At 45.2% G+C, this 16,773-nt stretch overlaps 1 protein-coding gene across 33 annotated transcripts in view; it reads left to right on the top strand.

Annotated features, from left to right (window-relative positions):
• The window catches only part of SRPK2 (SRSF protein kinase 2), a 288,551-nt gene that overhangs the window by 265,171 nt on the left and 6,607 nt on the right, over positions 1 to 16,773 (top strand). For 12 of the 33 annotated variants that reach the window (XR_010158309.1, XR_010158308.1, XR_010158306.1 and 9 more), the window contains 4 exon segments: positions 5,031 to 5,131; positions 5,237 to 5,344; positions 11,089 to 11,158; positions 11,811 to 11,903. Coding sequence is in view for 19 of the 33 variants with exons in the window: in XM_063813813.1 (XP_063669883.1) it covers positions 5,031 to 5,131; positions 5,237 to 5,344; positions 11,089 to 11,158; positions 11,811 to 11,903 (372 nt within the window). In the remaining 14 variants the exon portion in view is untranslated. 33 annotated transcript variants of the gene reach the window in all.

The raw sequence follows: 16,773 nt of genomic DNA, 5'->3' as shown, positions 1-16,773 counted from the left end.
CAATTTTACTGTGTCCAACACACATACCATCCCCAATACCTGTTGCATCAGGTAGAAACTGGAGGTCTTGAAGAGCATTTTAATATTGGCAAATTCTAGGGATGTACCAGGGACAGGATCTCCTTTGTTTGGAAGCACTCAGTTTTCGCCCGCAGCTTGGCCATTTGATAAGCAAGAGCAGCCTCCCCCATGGGAGGTGTGTTTTGTTTTCTGCATGGGAAGGGGTATAAGCCTAGAGTCTTGCACTTGACCACACGGTACTTCGTGAATTTGAGGCAAGAGAAACAATGAAGAGTTTGTGTAGATCCTGACTTGAGGGCAGAATGTACATGTTAGGGCATAGTAGAAGAAAGACTGGGGCCGGTCTGAGGAACTTGAAGAAACCTAAATGCCAGGCTAAAGAAGGTACACTTTTTTCCTAGAGTAATTTGGCAGCCATTGAAGGTTGAGAAGAGGATGGTCCCTCTTAGATGATCAGCTGCCAGAGCCTTAGTGTGTATCTTGGCTCAACACATCTGAAGGACAAAGGCCCTGGAACAGGGTGGTTTTGTTGGTCTTACCTGTGGGCTATTTCTGGAATCCTTTCTGTGTCACTCGATGGGGACCCACACCACTGTCAGTCCTTGCTAGGCTACTGTAACGCAGCCTCCGTGCTCCTATCACTTGAGCTTTTGCTCCCCAGCCTGTCTCTGTCTGGCAGTCCAGAGAGAACTGTTTAAGGCTTAACTTCTTCCCCCTTACCCACCCCCGCCTCACCAAAATGATCTCCATTGTGTTTCCCATGTAGAGTAGTGATGCCCTGAGTTGTCCTTCACTGAAGCTGACAAACTCTCCAGTGTGTTCCCTGGCAGGTCTCTGTTGGTGCCTGCTCCAGACCCATTCTCTGTTTCCCTAATTCATTCTACACCGTTCACACTGGCTTCTTTCTAAAGTTTCTCAAAGTTGCAAGCCTGTTTCTGCCTTAGGATTTTTGTACTTCCCGTGTCCTTTGCCTCAAACTTCTCTTACTTTCATGCCTGCCTTTGTTCAGACCTCTCCTGAATGTCACCTTCTCAGAAAAGATCTCCCCTGAACAGCCTTGGCATTATCCATCTCCTTTCTCTGCTTTGTTTTTCTTCACAGCCTGTTTAGCTACCTGACCGGATGTGTGGATTCCTCGTTTATTTGCCTTATTGCCCATATTTTCAACCAGTACACGAGTTTCCTAATTTAGCTTGTGTTTTCTTCTTACAGTGTTCCCAGTACCAAGACCATGCTTAGCACACAGAAGGTACTCAGTAAATATTTGTTGCACGAATGGTTGAGGTGGCAACATTAAATCTCTTAGTTCCGCTACTTCCTTGGGCCTCATAGTGAACCTCCTCCATATAGAGGGGATATTCTTGCCGTCCTTATAAGGACCCCTTACGATGTAAAGAGTCAGTGTGTGCCTAGCACCATGTGTTATGTGCGTGTGACAGCAGCTGTCTCATCATGCTGAGGCACTGTTGGCTACCATCTAATAGTTTCTAGGATAGCTTCTTGTGGAATGAGTGACCACAGTGTCACCCAAAGACTAGTGTATCAGAAGGTGACTTAAGGGGCCCAGTTCTTCCCGAAGTGAAAGCTTTCCACTCATTCCCCTCTTAGTGGAAGCAGAGTGCAGTTGCAAGCTTTTCATTTTGGAAGGAAGACAGCTCCAGTTTGTCCTTTGTGTCACCATTATCTGTAAGAAGGAAACCGTGTGACAGGTCACTACTGTGGTGACTCAGTCAGAGGAGGTGTGACAAAAGCATTCCAGTTGGGTTTCAGTGGACTTCTTGGGAATGTAGCAGTCTGGTACCTTAGTTCAGGAACTATCATAGTGAGAAAAGAAAGAAAAGCAAAATCTCTTTTACCTCCTGTTGTGTTTTTATACAATTAAGTTATTGAGATACATTACCTAGCATCATTTGGAACGCATCAGAAGCTAAGTAACTGTTTACAAACCCGAACCAGGAGGATAACAGCATGTCACCAAAGAGATTCTGTTCAGTGAACCTTAATGAGGGATATTAAGTACAAGAAACACCCCTGAATTTAGGCCGGGTGCGGTGGCTTATGCCTATAATCCCGGCACTTTGGGAGGCCAAGGTGGGCAGATCACTTGATGTCAGGAGTTCGAGACCAGCCTGGCCAACATGGTGAAACCCTGTCTCTAATAAAAATACAAAAATTAATCGGGCATGGTTTCAGGTGCCTGTAATCCCAGCTACTCGGGAGGCTGAGGCAGGAGAATTGCTTGAATCTAGGAGGTGGAGGCTGCAGTGAGCCGAGATCGCGCCACTGCACTCCAGCCTAGGCGACAGAGTGAGACTCTGTCTCAAAAAAAAAAAAAAAAATTCCCTGCATTTAAATGTGAGGCGATGGGTCTTTGAAAGTATATTTCTTCTAGCGTGATTGAATTAAGCAGCTCCTGAGAAATGTTTTTAAAAACAACATCTCAGAGTGGTGGCAGATTACAGATCATCTCCTTCCACTTGAGTGCCCTCAGATAACAGCCAACTCGGCTACTGTTCTCATGGAGAAAAAGAAATCACATCGTCCTGTGGCTCAGGAGGACCACAATATGTCTAACAGGGCTTCGCCCTCTTCTCATTAGACCTATGATTTGAGTTGTTTGTGGGGGCGGAACTTGCTCTTGGGCCTCCCCTTCCCTCTGCTGCTGCTCTCTGGTCCCTCACTGACCAGTTGGGAGCCTTCTGCCCCAGACGATGGTTCAGCTGGTCACAGCAGAGGGAAGCCCCTGCATCTGGCCAAGCGCCCAGATGCTGTCCTGACTCTCCTGTGTTTGGGTTTTTAGTGTCTTCGGTGGGGAAGGGGTGGTCCCTTCCGATTCTTCTTTTCCTGAACACCAAGCCTCATAGAGTTTAAGTCATTTGCCAGTCTTACAACTTGTAGATATTGAAACTTAGATTTGAATCCAATTTTTCAAACCTCAAATTCCATTTTCCTTCTTGCTGATTCTTCTTGATTAAATGACATACGGGGCATTCATCTAGTCATGTCTAGTGTTGTTCATCTACCCATTGGGTCAGCATTTTTATATTTATCCTGGACCTCTGTTCTCAGCCCCTGGTGAATCAGTGTATATACATTTTGCCTTCTTTTTTGGTCTTTGTGCTGCTTTCTTTCTGAATTTTTGCTGAGTTCTGGTGTTTCTTTTCCTGAGCTCATACCTGGCCTTTGGTGAGGCTGTGCAGTGGATCAGAATCCTTATAAAGAAGGAAACAGGCATATGGAAGGTAGCAAGCAGGGAATATCTGTACCTGGCTGGCTCATTTGATTAACATGCTAGAGGAACAGGTCTTGAGGGTTAAGATACTGGTCAGAATTCTCTTGGCATCCTCTGGAGCCCCCCTAGGGAGCTGTGTGGGCACCCTAGGTCCTGAGGCCCTTGCCTGTTCACTGCCTTACGGCAAGTTGCAAGGCTGGCCCTCCTTCCTCTTACGGGGCTTGCTGAAGAATCAGAGCCTCCCCAAGCACCCTGGTTTCACAGCTCGTATGTACCCCAACAGAGGTTTAGTTCATTTCAGCAGTGCCCAGCTTCAAGGAAACAAAGGGGCTCTCCTAGGTAGGTGTTTATATTAGTCCGTTCTCACATTGCTGTAAAAAATACTGGAAACCCGGTAGTTTATAAAGAAAACAGGTTTAATTGGCTCACGGTTCCACAGGCTGTACAGGAAGCATGGCTGGGGAGGCCTTAGGAAACTTTCAAATATGGTAGAAGGGGAAGCAGGCATCTTACATGGCTGGAGCAGGAGGAGGAGAGAAGGGGGACGTGCTACACACTTTTAAACGACCAGATCTCGTGAGAACTCACTCAGTATCACGAGAACAGCAACGTGGAAATCTGCCCCCATGATCCAGTCACCTCTCACCAGGCCCCTCTTCTAACACTAGGGATTACAATTCGACATGAGTTATGGGCAGGGACACAAACCCGAATCATATCAGTGTTTAATGTTCTACATTGAACAGGCTTTTCTGCTTGGTTTTTAAATACCATTTCAAAATTACTTATACAGTAAATAAAAGTCCTGGTTTTATTTCATCTTTACCAGAAATCTGATCTTGTAGGTCGGTCTGAGGTTTGGTGATGAAGATGCTGACTTTAAGGACTATTTTTCTGGGCCTCACCAGATTATTTTTGTTTGTCACTTGCCCCTTGGTTAACTCTGCTTGATACAGGCATGATCTGAACTTGTTTGAGAAGATCTGGCCCCAGAATCTCTGGGAAGCTGGCCCTATACCTGCCTTTGAGATTCTCTGGAGTCATCCTGGAATTTAGAATGACTGCTCATGTATGTGACAAGTTCCTGACTGACCTCAGAGGTTGCCTTTATGGCCCAGGCCATCTCAGGAGACCTCTGTCTGGGACCTTCCTTGTCTAAAACAAAACCAGAATAGTTTAGTCCCTGCCTTTAATCTGTGTTTGTTAATCACCAGTCATCTACCCCTTGAGATCTGTGTGTGCTCAGCCCAAGCAGTGGGAACTGTAGGGGATGATGTGGGTGTGAGGTGTCGGTGCCAGGGACCCTGATGTCTTGTGGCGTCCAAGGAACTGTGTGTCACTGGGAGTGATTGGCCCCCACAGCAGTGTTCTTTCTACCTTCATGTTCCTTGTAATAATGCATCAGCAAGCTCGATCTGGGCCGTGAAGGGATGGATTGACACCATGAAGAGCCGCCACAAAGCTGCAGACAGGGGGACAGCAAGGCTGGCTTGTTCTAGGGCTGACCTGGACCCGAAGAAACTGGGGATAAAAAGAGAAAGGGCAAGGCAGTGCCCTTGGCGTCCTGTGGGCAGCCCAGTTTGCTCTTTTCTGGAGTATTTTCCAGAGGTGGAGAACAAGCAATTTTAGTTCTGTCAAGTTTAATTTACAGTATTCCAGGCCTAAGTGATCATTCCACTACTCTTTAGGAAAGGAGACTGACCCTGGCAAACACTGTGCTCACACATGCAAACCACCTATCCCAATCACTAACTGTCCTGCTGTTTGCTCATGCCAGCAAAAACCCGGGCAGCTGACTTGTTGGTGAATCCCCTGGATCCGCGGAATGCAGATAAAATTAGAGTAAAAATTGCTGACCTGGGAAATGCTTGTTGGGTGGTAAGTAGAGTTTTCTTTCTAAAACCTTTGGTCTTGATTCTGTGTGCGAAGACACTTTTTGAATGTCTGTGTTGCTCCGTGGTAATGCAGCCTGTTCCCTTCCAGCATAAACACTTCACGGAAGACATCCAGACGCGTCAGTACCGCTCCATAGAGGTTTTAATAGGAGCGGGGTACAGCACCCCTGCGGACATCTGGAGCACGGCGTGTATGGTAAGGACGGCTCTGCCCTTTGCTGCCATGGGAATTGGCTCGTTCCTTTCACACTCTGGATGGGGCTGAGTCTCTCTGAGGCATGCGACCTCAGTTTTTCTGACTGTAAGGGTCATCCACCGTGGGCTGGGTGAGGGGAAGGTTGCTGCCGCGGGCATCTTAAGAAGTGGAAGGATCCTCCTCAGGCGGGCCCTGGGTGTTTGGTGTGGTTGTGGGCTTGTGAGAGAGACATGGTCTCTTCTTAAGGCCCTGCACAGCCCACAGCCCCATGAATCAGACTCAGTTGTTGTGACACAGTGACTTCACTTGTGGTCCCTGAAAATGTGCAGGGTATAGGGAGCTTTTCCCTTCACTCACACTGTGGAGGAAGATGAGGTAGCATCTCCAGGGGAAGACTGCCTGAGGCGGGCAGGTGGGAGCCCCTACAGGTAAGCCTCTGCCTGGTCAACCAGACATGCAGGGTTCCTCACCTTTCCAGACTGGAAGGGATTTGCCCAGATGCCAATGCATAATCTCTCTTCCCTTATAAAGCAAGAGCTAGCAGATATTCTGGCTTATTCTAGGATGTCTAGCCCCTTCTGAAACAGTGGCAGCAACGCCCACTCCCTCTGACAGAGTCTGTTCCCAGAGTGGTTGAGATGACGGCTTCCACAGGGTGGCAGAAGCCTCTTCTTCTATCTGTCAGGCCTGTTTTGCTGCTGGTTTTGTGCTGCACAGTTGCATTGTCTGTAAACTCCCCTGGCCCTGCCTGGCATCGTTTGGTCATTGACCCTGAACCTGTGAGTTGGTGAACACAAAGGGCCCTGCGTTTGCGAGCCAGTTCCTGGTTCTCTTCCTCTGCCCTGTTTCCTGGCCCATTCAGCAGCTTTTTCTCAGTGGTATTTACTTAGGCGTTCTGTGTTGGGAAAGGTGGGTTGCTTGCTGTTGGGTTTCATGCTTTTCCTATTCCATACTGCTTTTTATCCATATTCTTCCAATATTTAAAAGAAAAGATTGTGTGCAAGGCTTAGCATTTTTCTTCTCACTGAAAAAAGGAATGCAGAATAAATATATTAATTTTCTGTTATTCAGAGGTTAATTTAACAGTTCTCTTGAATTTACTGTGTTTTACCTCCTCTAATGCTCAAGTAAAAGCATTGTTGAGCAGATAGTGCCAGCTGATAGGAGAAAAAGAGGGTGCTTTCTGTCTTTCAACTTTGACTCAGCATGATCTGAGTCAACACATGGCCAGATAGGTCCTGAAACACCAGGCCTTTCTATTCCCTCGTTGCTCTTAAGGATAATACCAGGTAATAACATTTAAATTATTAAAGGTATTAAAGTTCTTCCATATCAAAAACCAAGTCCCTGCCTTAGCTAGGTATAGAAAAGAACGGTTAAAAGAACCGGTGGCCAATGATGGTCACTTTGAATTTAGAGAGTGCTGTGTGGAGAGGCATTTGACCCTCTCTGTGTGACCCCAGCAGGCAGACTGAGACGTGGGAGTTAGTGTAACGGGAGCTGCGGAGACACTGAGTGGGAGTCGGGGAGCAGGGGCCATTTCAGGATGTGGGGAGGTTAGGCCACAATGGCCACTAGCAGCAGGGCTGCCCTGAATTAGGCGCTAAGTACTCTTTGAACTCTGAAATGCTGTGCTTCTAATTTGGGGTATTAAGTTTGGTGATATAACCAGAAAAATAGGACGCAGTCACGGATGTAGTGGGATAATGGAGCTTTCAGCACAATTTTATACCAGGTTATCTGACCTGCCTTCCATTAGATGAACGTTTGTCCCTCCATACAATTTCCCTGTCCTGCTTACTTCTTGAAATGCTATTGCTGTGAACAGTGGAATAAATATCAATAACAGATTCCCAAGGAAAAGCCTTTCTGTCTTCTCACCTGCCCCCTTCCCAAGAATTAAGCATAAGCTCCCTCAGTGCTGTCAGGACGGCTTATGAGGTTTGCTTTTTCAGTTGGTTGTCATAAGGGAGTTTTTTTTTTTTTTGGAAAGGGGCAGGCCCTCATTCACTGCTTGCCCCACCCCCCAAAAGTCATGGCTTTAGAGGTTTCTTTTGTTCCTCCTAGAGAACCTAGGAGCAATGAGGCAGTGTTTCTTACCTCATCGTTCTGTTGTAGTGTAAAAATAGGACATTTAATATATTAAATTTGACCTCATAATACCAAGCTGTCATAAGGCCACAGATGGTTCTTGGTGGTAAAGCCTATAGTCTTTGAGGGTTTTGTTTGTTTGTTTGTCTGGAGACAAGGTCTTGCTCTGTTCCCCAAGCTGAAGTGCAGTGGCAGGACTATGGTTCACTGCAGACTCCACTTCCCAAGCTCAAGTGATCCTCCCACCTCAGCCTCTGGTGTAGCTGGGACTACAGGCACATGCCACCACGCCTGGCTAATTTTTGTATTTTTTGTAGAGATGGAGTTTGTCATGTTGTCTAGGCTGGTCTTGATCTCCTGAGCTCAAGTGATCCACCCACCCTGGTCTCCCATAGTGCTGGGATTACAGGGATGTGACACTGTGCCCGGCTGTCTTTGAGTTTTATAAATAGCATCAAATCTCACAGACACTCTGTTGGGAATGAGAGCTGACGGGTGGTAGCCATTGGCTGTTGTCAGCGAGGACAGCTTTAGGCTCTGCAGCTGGAGAAGTACAACAGAATGAGGGACCACAGCAAGGGTATGTTGGGTTTGGATCTGTTTTACTTTTCTTGAGTTTTACCTTTTTTTGAGCTTTACACCTTCCAGTGTAAGTACATATAATCTGAAACTTCTTTGTGGCTGAAGCATTGTTTTCTCTGCATTTATGTATTAGAGTCTCTGATAGGACTTTTTATGAACTCCATGGTGAGTCCTGGTCAGTGCCATAGAAACAAGAAAAGCCATTCCAACAAACTTCACCAGACTTCTTTGGCACTGGTCACATTACAGAACAAATAGGTGATCTTATTTGTTCAGAATCGGGATACTTCAGCATAGGAGAATGTTTTAGGAGAGAGGTAGTTGGTCTCCCAAGAATCTGGAAACAAGTAGGTCCAGGGAAAAGCCTTTTGAGGGGATTGAGCCAAGTAGAGAAGAATCCGGAGTTCCCAGGTATTAAAAATAATAATAAAGATTATACTTAGGCCCAGCGAGGTGATGCACACCTGTAATCCCAGCACTTTGGGAGGCCAAGGCAGGCAGATCACTTGACACCAGGAGTTTGAGACCAGCCTGGCCAACATGGCAAAACCCCATCTCTACTGAAAATACAAAAATTAGCTGGGCGTGGTGGCACGTGCCTATAGTCCTAGCTACTCAGGTGGCTGAGGCAGGAGAATCGCTTGAACCCAGGAGGCAGAGGTTGTAGTGAGCCAAAATTGTGCCGCTGCACTCAGCCTGGGCAATAGAAGGTTATACTGGGAGTAACTGAGTTGAAGGCAGAGTTTTTTCATTGTAATGTGCATTTGCCCTGTTGTACATGTTGTATTGTTAAGAGAATCTTGCCATTCTCCAAAGAATCAAAAATGGGTAGCATTACAGCCTTCATCTTCCTTGTTCCTTTAAAAAAAAAGAAAATTATTTGGCCGGGCTTGGTGGCTCACGCCTGTAATCCCAGCACTTTGGGAGGCCAAGGCAGGCGGATCACGAGGTCAGGCTAACATGGTGAAATCCCGTCTCTACTAAAAATACAAAAAATTAGCCGGGTGTGGTGGCGGGCGCGTGTAGTCCCAGCTACTCAGGAGGCTGAGGCAAGGAGAATGGTGTGAGCTTGCAGTGAGCTGAGATTGATTGTGCCACTGCACTCCAGCCTGGGCGACAGAGCGAGACTCCGTCTCAAAAAGAAATTATTTCATTGATTGGCTTCTATACATGTTTTCTTGGGAATATGTGGGTGCTAATCAAAATGATCATTTTTTTTAAAGAATACATACCTGACATATTTTGGCAGTAAGAAATATGTACAAAGCTGGGTGCAGTGTAGTGCGCCTGTAGTCCCAGCTTCTCTGGAGGCTGAGAGAGGATCACTGGAGCCCAAGAGGTTGAGTCCAGCCTGGACAACATAGCGAGGTCCCATCTCTAAAAAATATGAAAGAAAAAGAAATATATGCAACCAGATTGAAGTCGTTTTGAAAATTAATTAAAAGAGTTAGTTAGCATAGGGCTCAAGGCAGGGGTTGAAAAGCAGCTTGGAACTTGATCCAGGCTTTTCAAGTCCTCGTTGTCCCATTAGAGTTTTCAGATTTTTCTCTTAGCTTGTAAGATACTGAATTGATTGTTTCCCAGGCTAGAAGGACTCTCCTGGCCATTGAGTGTGTAATCTAGTTGTTCCACTTGGATTTGGGGCCAGTTATGAGGTTTTCCTGCCCTCATCTGGGATTGGCCCAACTGTCTTTTTTGTTTATTGGGTGGAAAGGAGAGGCCCTACATGAGGGCTTTCCTGGGTTTTCTGCTGGTGCCTTCGTGCATCCACAGTGCTGGGACCACCAGCTCACCATGCTGAGATGTGACATGTCCGTGTCCTGCTCAGACCTATGCCAGGTTCAGGGCAGCGATCCTGAGTTCATAAATTAATGCTTATTGCTCGGGCAGCTGGAAGCCATCTTGTCACCATCCTTCCTTCCTTCAACTGATTCACAGGCAGTCTTTTTTTTAAAAAAAGGTGAAAAGATGTGGTCCTGGGCTGACTGTACCCACTCTTGGTTTGTTAAAGACAGTGCTAGGAGAGGTGGCCCCTCACCCAGGCAGGTGAGCCTTCCCTTAAAGGTGCCTTTCCAGCACTGTGTGGTCATTGAAAGAAAAAGAAGGTAGGTTGATGCAGTGAAGTTTCCCCAGTATTGGCTCCTTGGGGCGGGAATGGGGAGGGCAGTCACAGATCCACAGGCATCAGTGATTGGGCCTCTGAGCACCTTTTGGGACAGCAAGATCCGTTCAGAATAGAAGCAGCTATGAGAAAAACCAGAAATGGGATTTAGCTTATTTCTTTTTTCTCTTTTAAAACATTCTCTTTGATCAGCAGAGCAGTAGCAGTTGCCATTTTTGTATATTGTTACTAGCTTAAACTCATGTTTTTGAGGATTTTTTTGTGAGCAAGGGAAATGGGAACAAATGGCCTTCCCTACATGCTGGCATGCTGAGGGACAGCCAGTGGCCACCTGGGAAGCCAGTGCTCCGTGACATCCACAAAAGGGTCTGCAAGACCATCTGCTTCCTCTGGCCCTGGGGACAAAGAGGGTCTTTTTTGTTTCCAGGTTTTCCTTTGGTTGAATCAGAAATGAATGAAATGATGATGAAAATGGTTGATGAGATACTGAAAATAGTCCTTGGTTACTAAAACATGAAGGTCTTTGCCTAAAGGACGCAGCAGTGTCTGCTATACAGAGGCCAAGGCTATTATAGTGGTTGAGGCAGGTGCTGGAGTCAGACGGGCCTTGTTGAGTCCTGGGTTGAACTCTCGTTCTACCATTTATAGAGTGCATACCGCGCTCTGGCCAGGCCTGCACGCAGGTGCGGCTGACTCACTGACGTTTTGGTTTTGCTGCCTGCAAAATGAAGAGAATACATAGCTCTTATATCTTTCCTTAGAAATGTAAAAATACTTCTGAAACTTCTTTGAATGTGGAAGAAAAAAAAATTAGTATTGAGCACTTTCAGGAGGCTATTTTGTTTGATTCAGATCTTCATAAAGTGGCGGTCTCTTCTATAAGGAGAAAAAGCTGTTGACTTGGGGGCCAGTCTCTGAAGTGCTTAGCATGTCGTCTGTTGTATCCTAGGCATTTGAGCTGGCAACGGGAGATTATTTGTTTGAACCACATTCTGGGGAAGACTATTCCAGAGACGAAGGTGAGTATTGGTGCCTGCTGAATACCTCGGTCTAGGTCTTCTGCCAGCCCTGAACTTCTGTAGAGTACTGTATTTTTGTACTGAAATAGAGCCATGTTTTTGGTTTTCAAACACCAAATTCAGATGCTTTTCCTTTGAGTTTGACGCCCCCTCAGTCTCAGTGAATGGGCAGAGCCTGCCTAGCACAGGCAGCACTCCAGCGAGCCCTCAGGGGCCCTACACCAGCGGCTCTTCCTGGCCTTGCACAGGGCAGGAACCCAGCTGGCTGAGAGAAGACAGATGATACAGACCTGAAGCCTCTATGTGGTCCTTTCGACCATTGATGTGCTGCCCATTTCTCTGTCCTGTTTGGGAGCTGAGTTGAAAACCCAGGAATTCTGGCTTGAATTCCATCTGTAAACCTGACCATCTCCATGCTTATTTGCTTGCGATGCTGGGGTGGCCTGGGGTGAGCTGGCCTCAGTCACTGTTACTGCTCCAGGTGGTGCCTGAGGCCTGCCATTCCCACAAGCCTCTGCATGGATGTGCTGCAGACACTGTTGATTTGAATCTATTTCTGATTTTTTACTAATTTCAATTTTTCCCTCTTCTTTTATCCCATCCTTCCCTTTGCCCCTCCCATTCCCATATCCTTTTTTTCTCTCCTCCATAGACCACATAGCCCACATCATAGAGCTGCTAGGCAGTATTCCAAGGCACTTTGCTCTATCTGGAAAATATTCTCGGGAATTCTTCAATCGCAGAGGTAGTACCTCTTCTTTTTGAAAAGCGCCACGATGCAGACAGAAACTGAAGAGCAGCTGCTGATTTTAGCATTAATGGTGACAAAGGCATTTCTCCTAAATTCGAAACGCAACCCAGCAGAATTCCTATGCTGATAGAAAAATTGTCAGGGAAGACCACATTTAGCCCTGTGCTGCGGTCACCCTGTTCACCAGCCCCTCTCCTGTGCCCTCCAGCTCTGGATCCTGAATCCAGCAACGCGAGGAAGGCCTGTACTTTTGGTCATTCAAGTTGCGCTCTGTTTCTGTCTGCGCGGGCGGTGGTAGTGTCTGCATGCAGTGTACTGATTAAACTGTCGTGTGTTTCTGTTTTGCTGGCAATGTTTCCCAATGCAGATCACATAGCATTGATCATTGAACTGCTGGGGAAAGTCCCTCGAAAATACGCTATGTTGGGGAAATACTCCAAGGAGTTTTTCACCAGAAAAGGTAACGGTATTTATGCAACACTAATTTTCAGCATAGTCTTCTCCCAAAAGGAGAAATTGTACATTCGTGATTGGGCAGTGGAGAAAGATCTGGAGTTTCACAACTGGGGAATTCTTCCGAAGAAAGCTCTCAAGAAATAAACCTGACCCATCTGATACCTGGAGTAAGAATTCTGTAAGAGAACAGCCTTCCTAACAGCATTCTTTCCTCCTCTGCTTCTCTCTTTTACTCCAAGTTACCAATCTGTATATTATTTATAAAAAGGAGTTTAGGTGATTGTTAAAAGCCAGCTAGACTTATCTTTCCATTTCATGGACTCTCTGTAGTAGAACAGAGGTGGCCTAGAGACTGGACTTAGGGAACGTCCAGGGACATTGCTTTTGGTCTGCCTGGGTTATTTCTGTAGTGGGTGTAGGCCTGTGAAATGCTGCGTACCTCACATTCTTAAAAATGACATCCTACATTCCCATTGTGTTATGTCACACTGTATTAAGGTGATTATTTTCATGTTGTAGTTCTTACTGATCTTCCAACTGTTTATTTGCCCAGTATAGTCCCCAGTTAGTAATTTATGAAAACACCCAAGAGCCCTAGGAGTATTTTTAAAAGAACTCCTCCTAAGTGCTATATTCTTTTTTTTTTTTTTTTTTTGAGATGGAGTCTTGCTCTGTTGCCCAGGCTGGAGTGGAGTGGCGCAATCTTAGCTCACTGCAACCTGTGCCTCCCAGGTTCAAGCAATTCTCCTGCCGCAGCTTCCCATGTAGCTGGGATTACAGGCACACCACCATGCCCAGCTAATTTTTGTATTTTTAGTAGAGACAGGGTTTCACCGTGTTGGCCAGGCTGGTCTCAAACTCCTGACCTCAAGTGATCCACCCGCCTTAGCCTTCCAAAGTGCTGGGATTACAGGCATGAGCCACTGCGCCCAGCCTGCTGTACTTTTTTGTGATCAGTGTAGTTGGTCCTTCATATTTTTCAGGTTAGATTTTTTTTTGGATGTGACAGCCCTTAATAAAGAACTTTTAAAGTTGATGTGAGTAGGACATGGACTTTTAGAAATTTCTGAAAGTCCCAGATGCTCTGTCTACCTTACTTAGCTAAATTTGGAGAACCATATTGATTTTTTTTTTTTTTTTTTTTTAAGATGGAGTTTTGCTCTTGTTGTCCAGGCTGGAGTGCAGTGGTGCAATCTTGGCTCACTGCAACTTCCGCCTCGAGGTTTCAAGTGATTCTCCTGCCTCAACTTCACAAGTAGCCGGGATTACAGGCACCTGCCACCACGCCTGGCTAATTTTTGTATTTTTAGTAGAGAGAGGTTTTCACCATGTTGGCCAGGCTGGTCTCGAACTCCTGACCTAAGGTGATCCACCCACCTCGGCCTCCCAATTGCTGGGATTACAGGTGTGAGCCACTGCGCCTGGCTGTGCATTTATTTGTCTTTGTTAATCGTCTGTCTGTTGAGGGGATCGAGGACTCCATACTGTGCACAGCGGGAAGGAAGGAAAGAGGGACAGAAAGAGAGGCCTTGAATGATCAAGTGAAGTCACTGAGTTGTTGGAAGGCAGGGCCTGTCAGCGGCCTGCAGGCGTGGAGGCATCTGCTCTTGGGCTGTCACTCCTGTGATGGTTCCTTTCAGTGAGAGCGGCCTGCGTGTGGCCATAAATGGCTGGAAGGCAGCTTCCACGTGGGCCTGTCAGCAACCTTGCTCCCTGAGACAGCTTGTGGATGTGTATCTCCAGGTTACTGCCATCATCACCACGTATACTTAGGACTTACGTGATCGAGTTCTTTTTGAGCAGCTTATTTGAAGGTAACCTGCAGAGTTAAAATGCATTTGGCATCCTTCTTAATGAGAGACCAAAAATATTTTCACTTGGTGTTACTGTGGTACCTCGAGTTCTTTTTTCCTTTTTTTGGATATGAGAGACCGTTTGTGACTAGGTGAGAAATCCCCTGAAATGACTGGGAATTGGGACTTCAGTTCTTTCCTGATTATTATTTCTAATGGCAGTAGAGATCAGAAGGGATTTAGGGTTTTTACAGAAGTCACAGGATAACATTATGAGGAATGAGGGCCGGTCATGGAAATAGATTTCACCGTGTCTCTTAGGATGAGGGGAATGGCTTGCTGCGTGAAACATGTTCCCATAAGTAATATAGGGGAAATTCCATAATTTCCATAATTTTGGAAATAATGGAATCTTAAAAGTATCCATTTAAATTTTTTTCCTAAAATAGCTAAAATACTTTGTGCTAGAACTGATAACAAAATTTAAAACAGCTGTTGATATGCCGTATCACTTTTGAAAGCAGTTACTGATGGAGAGTGCCTTCCCAGGAGGTTTTCCCGCTCTTTCTCCTCTGGGTCAGAGGCAGATTTTCATCCTTGCCACGCAGCCAGAGAAGAGTGGGGTCTGTGTGTTAAGGTTGAACATCAAATGCAGCTCATTTGTCTCCTCTCCTTGCGTATAATTTAAGAAGTCATGATCATTACTAGTTTGAATCATTCCTTGGCCAGAAAGTTAAAAATTGAGCTGTATTTTTGGTCAGGGAATGTAATTACAGCTCTCACCCTCTTAAGGTTAATTTGCTGGACATGAGCCACCAAAAAGCATTAAGAAACTAGTGTGTTGATAGGTGGTCCAATAGAAATCAGCACGTCCATGAATTTTTTCCCTGTCCTGTCTTCAAGAAGTGGGTGGTCCCCAGAAGCTTTCCAGCCCTCAGATCATGGTAGGAAAAACAGTGCAGCCAGGAGCAGACCTCACTGGGCTGGTCACCAGGAATTTTTCTGACCATTCAGCAGGCATATTTTAGTAAAAATTGCTGCGTGGATAATGGGATTATCAAATGAGACAGTTTACTTAAAAAAAAAAAACTTGTCTCTAGATGAGAGCATCGAGTGTGTTGGGATAAAAGAGTGATTGTGTGCATGTGTGCGCACACGTGTGTGTATGTGTGTGTGTCAGACTACAGACCTTAAATACAATTGAAAATTTCAAAAGCAAGAAGCTTCCGTGCAGCAGCATAAAATCCACGTTTCCCCGAGTCAGGAACAACATCAAGAGAAATGTGAGAACCGAGGGCTAAAACCCAGGAGCTGAGTTTTAAAAAGAGATACTGTATTCTGTATTTTTAATATTTAGTGTCTGAGCTGAACTTGTCACAGTGTTTTAAAATTATCTCCTGAATACCTAAAAAGCAACAGATTCTTTTGATGCTGTAAAGAGCAAAGAAAGCTCTTTCGTGGGCATTTGACAACTACACAGGCTGGGCGTTGTCACTGCCACTCCTCTTGTTTATCCCTCCATCAGATGATGGGCGTTTGGTTTTCCCCCACTTTTTGGCTATTATGAATGATGCCACTATGATCATTAATGTACAAGTTTGTGTGGGCAGATGTTTCCGTTTCTCTTGAATACACATGTGAAAGTTTAAGTATAAATTTTTAAATTTTGATGAAGTCCAATTTATATACATTTTACAATTTGTGCTTTTGATGTCACATCTAATAAATCATTGCCTACTTCAAGGTCATGAAGATTTACTTTTCTAGGAATTGTTTAGTTTTAGCTCTGAGGCATATGACCTATTTTGAGTTGATTTTTGTATGGGATGTGAGGTAGGGTTTATACACATTTTAAACTCCAATATTTACCTACATTTGGTTGTCTACTTGTGTAAGAATTCATTCAGATCTCTTCATTGTCTCTTGCTTTGTATTGGTATTTCTTGGTAGGTTTACTTTCTACGTGTACACAATTGATGCTCATCAGTTTTATATCATGGTTCACTTTGTAACTACCAGTGTTCATGTAAATATAGTCCAGGATTTGCCTTTAGAGTCCTCCCACATGTAGTGTGGAACCTCATGGGCTTCTTTATTTAATTCTGGAATATGACAGTTTCATGGATAAAATAATGTATTTTCCTTCACAAACCACTTTAAGATTCAAGAGAAGTATAATAGAACTTCCCTGTTTCCTTAGAAGGACTCTGCAAGTCCAGGACTGGCCAGTACAGTTGCTGTCACAAAGCCTTTACTCTGCAGGAGGAACCCTTCCTCAGAGCCTGCTTCCTGTTGGTTTTCCTTGGCTCTTTCAAGCTGTTTCTCAGAGCAAATTCAGAAGCCTAAGGGGCTCTTGGGGACCACACAATTGGCTGCCAGGCTCATGTTTGTCTGTGTGTGTGTGAGTTGATACTGAGATTGACAGCTGATAGTCACAGGAAGGGTGAAGTGTGATATTCCACATTCTTTAAGGAGGACAGGCTAGAAATGGAGCTTTAAGAAACTAAAATTGTCACAGTTGTCTAGTTATTTGCAAAACTTGTTTCAGTGAAACACATCTTCATATATTTTCCTCTTTTTTTTTTTTTTTTTACATCTTCATATATTTTCTTTTT

This window comes from Pan troglodytes, chromosome 6 (assembly GCF_028858775.2).
Source record: "Pan troglodytes isolate AG18354 chromosome 6, NHGRI_mPanTro3-v2.0_pri, whole genome shotgun sequence".
Taxonomy (NCBI): Eukaryota; Metazoa; Chordata; class Mammalia; order Primates; family Hominidae; genus Pan; species Pan troglodytes.
Note: the sequence above shows the minus strand (reverse complement) of the source record. Positions and strands in the feature narration are given on the sequence as shown.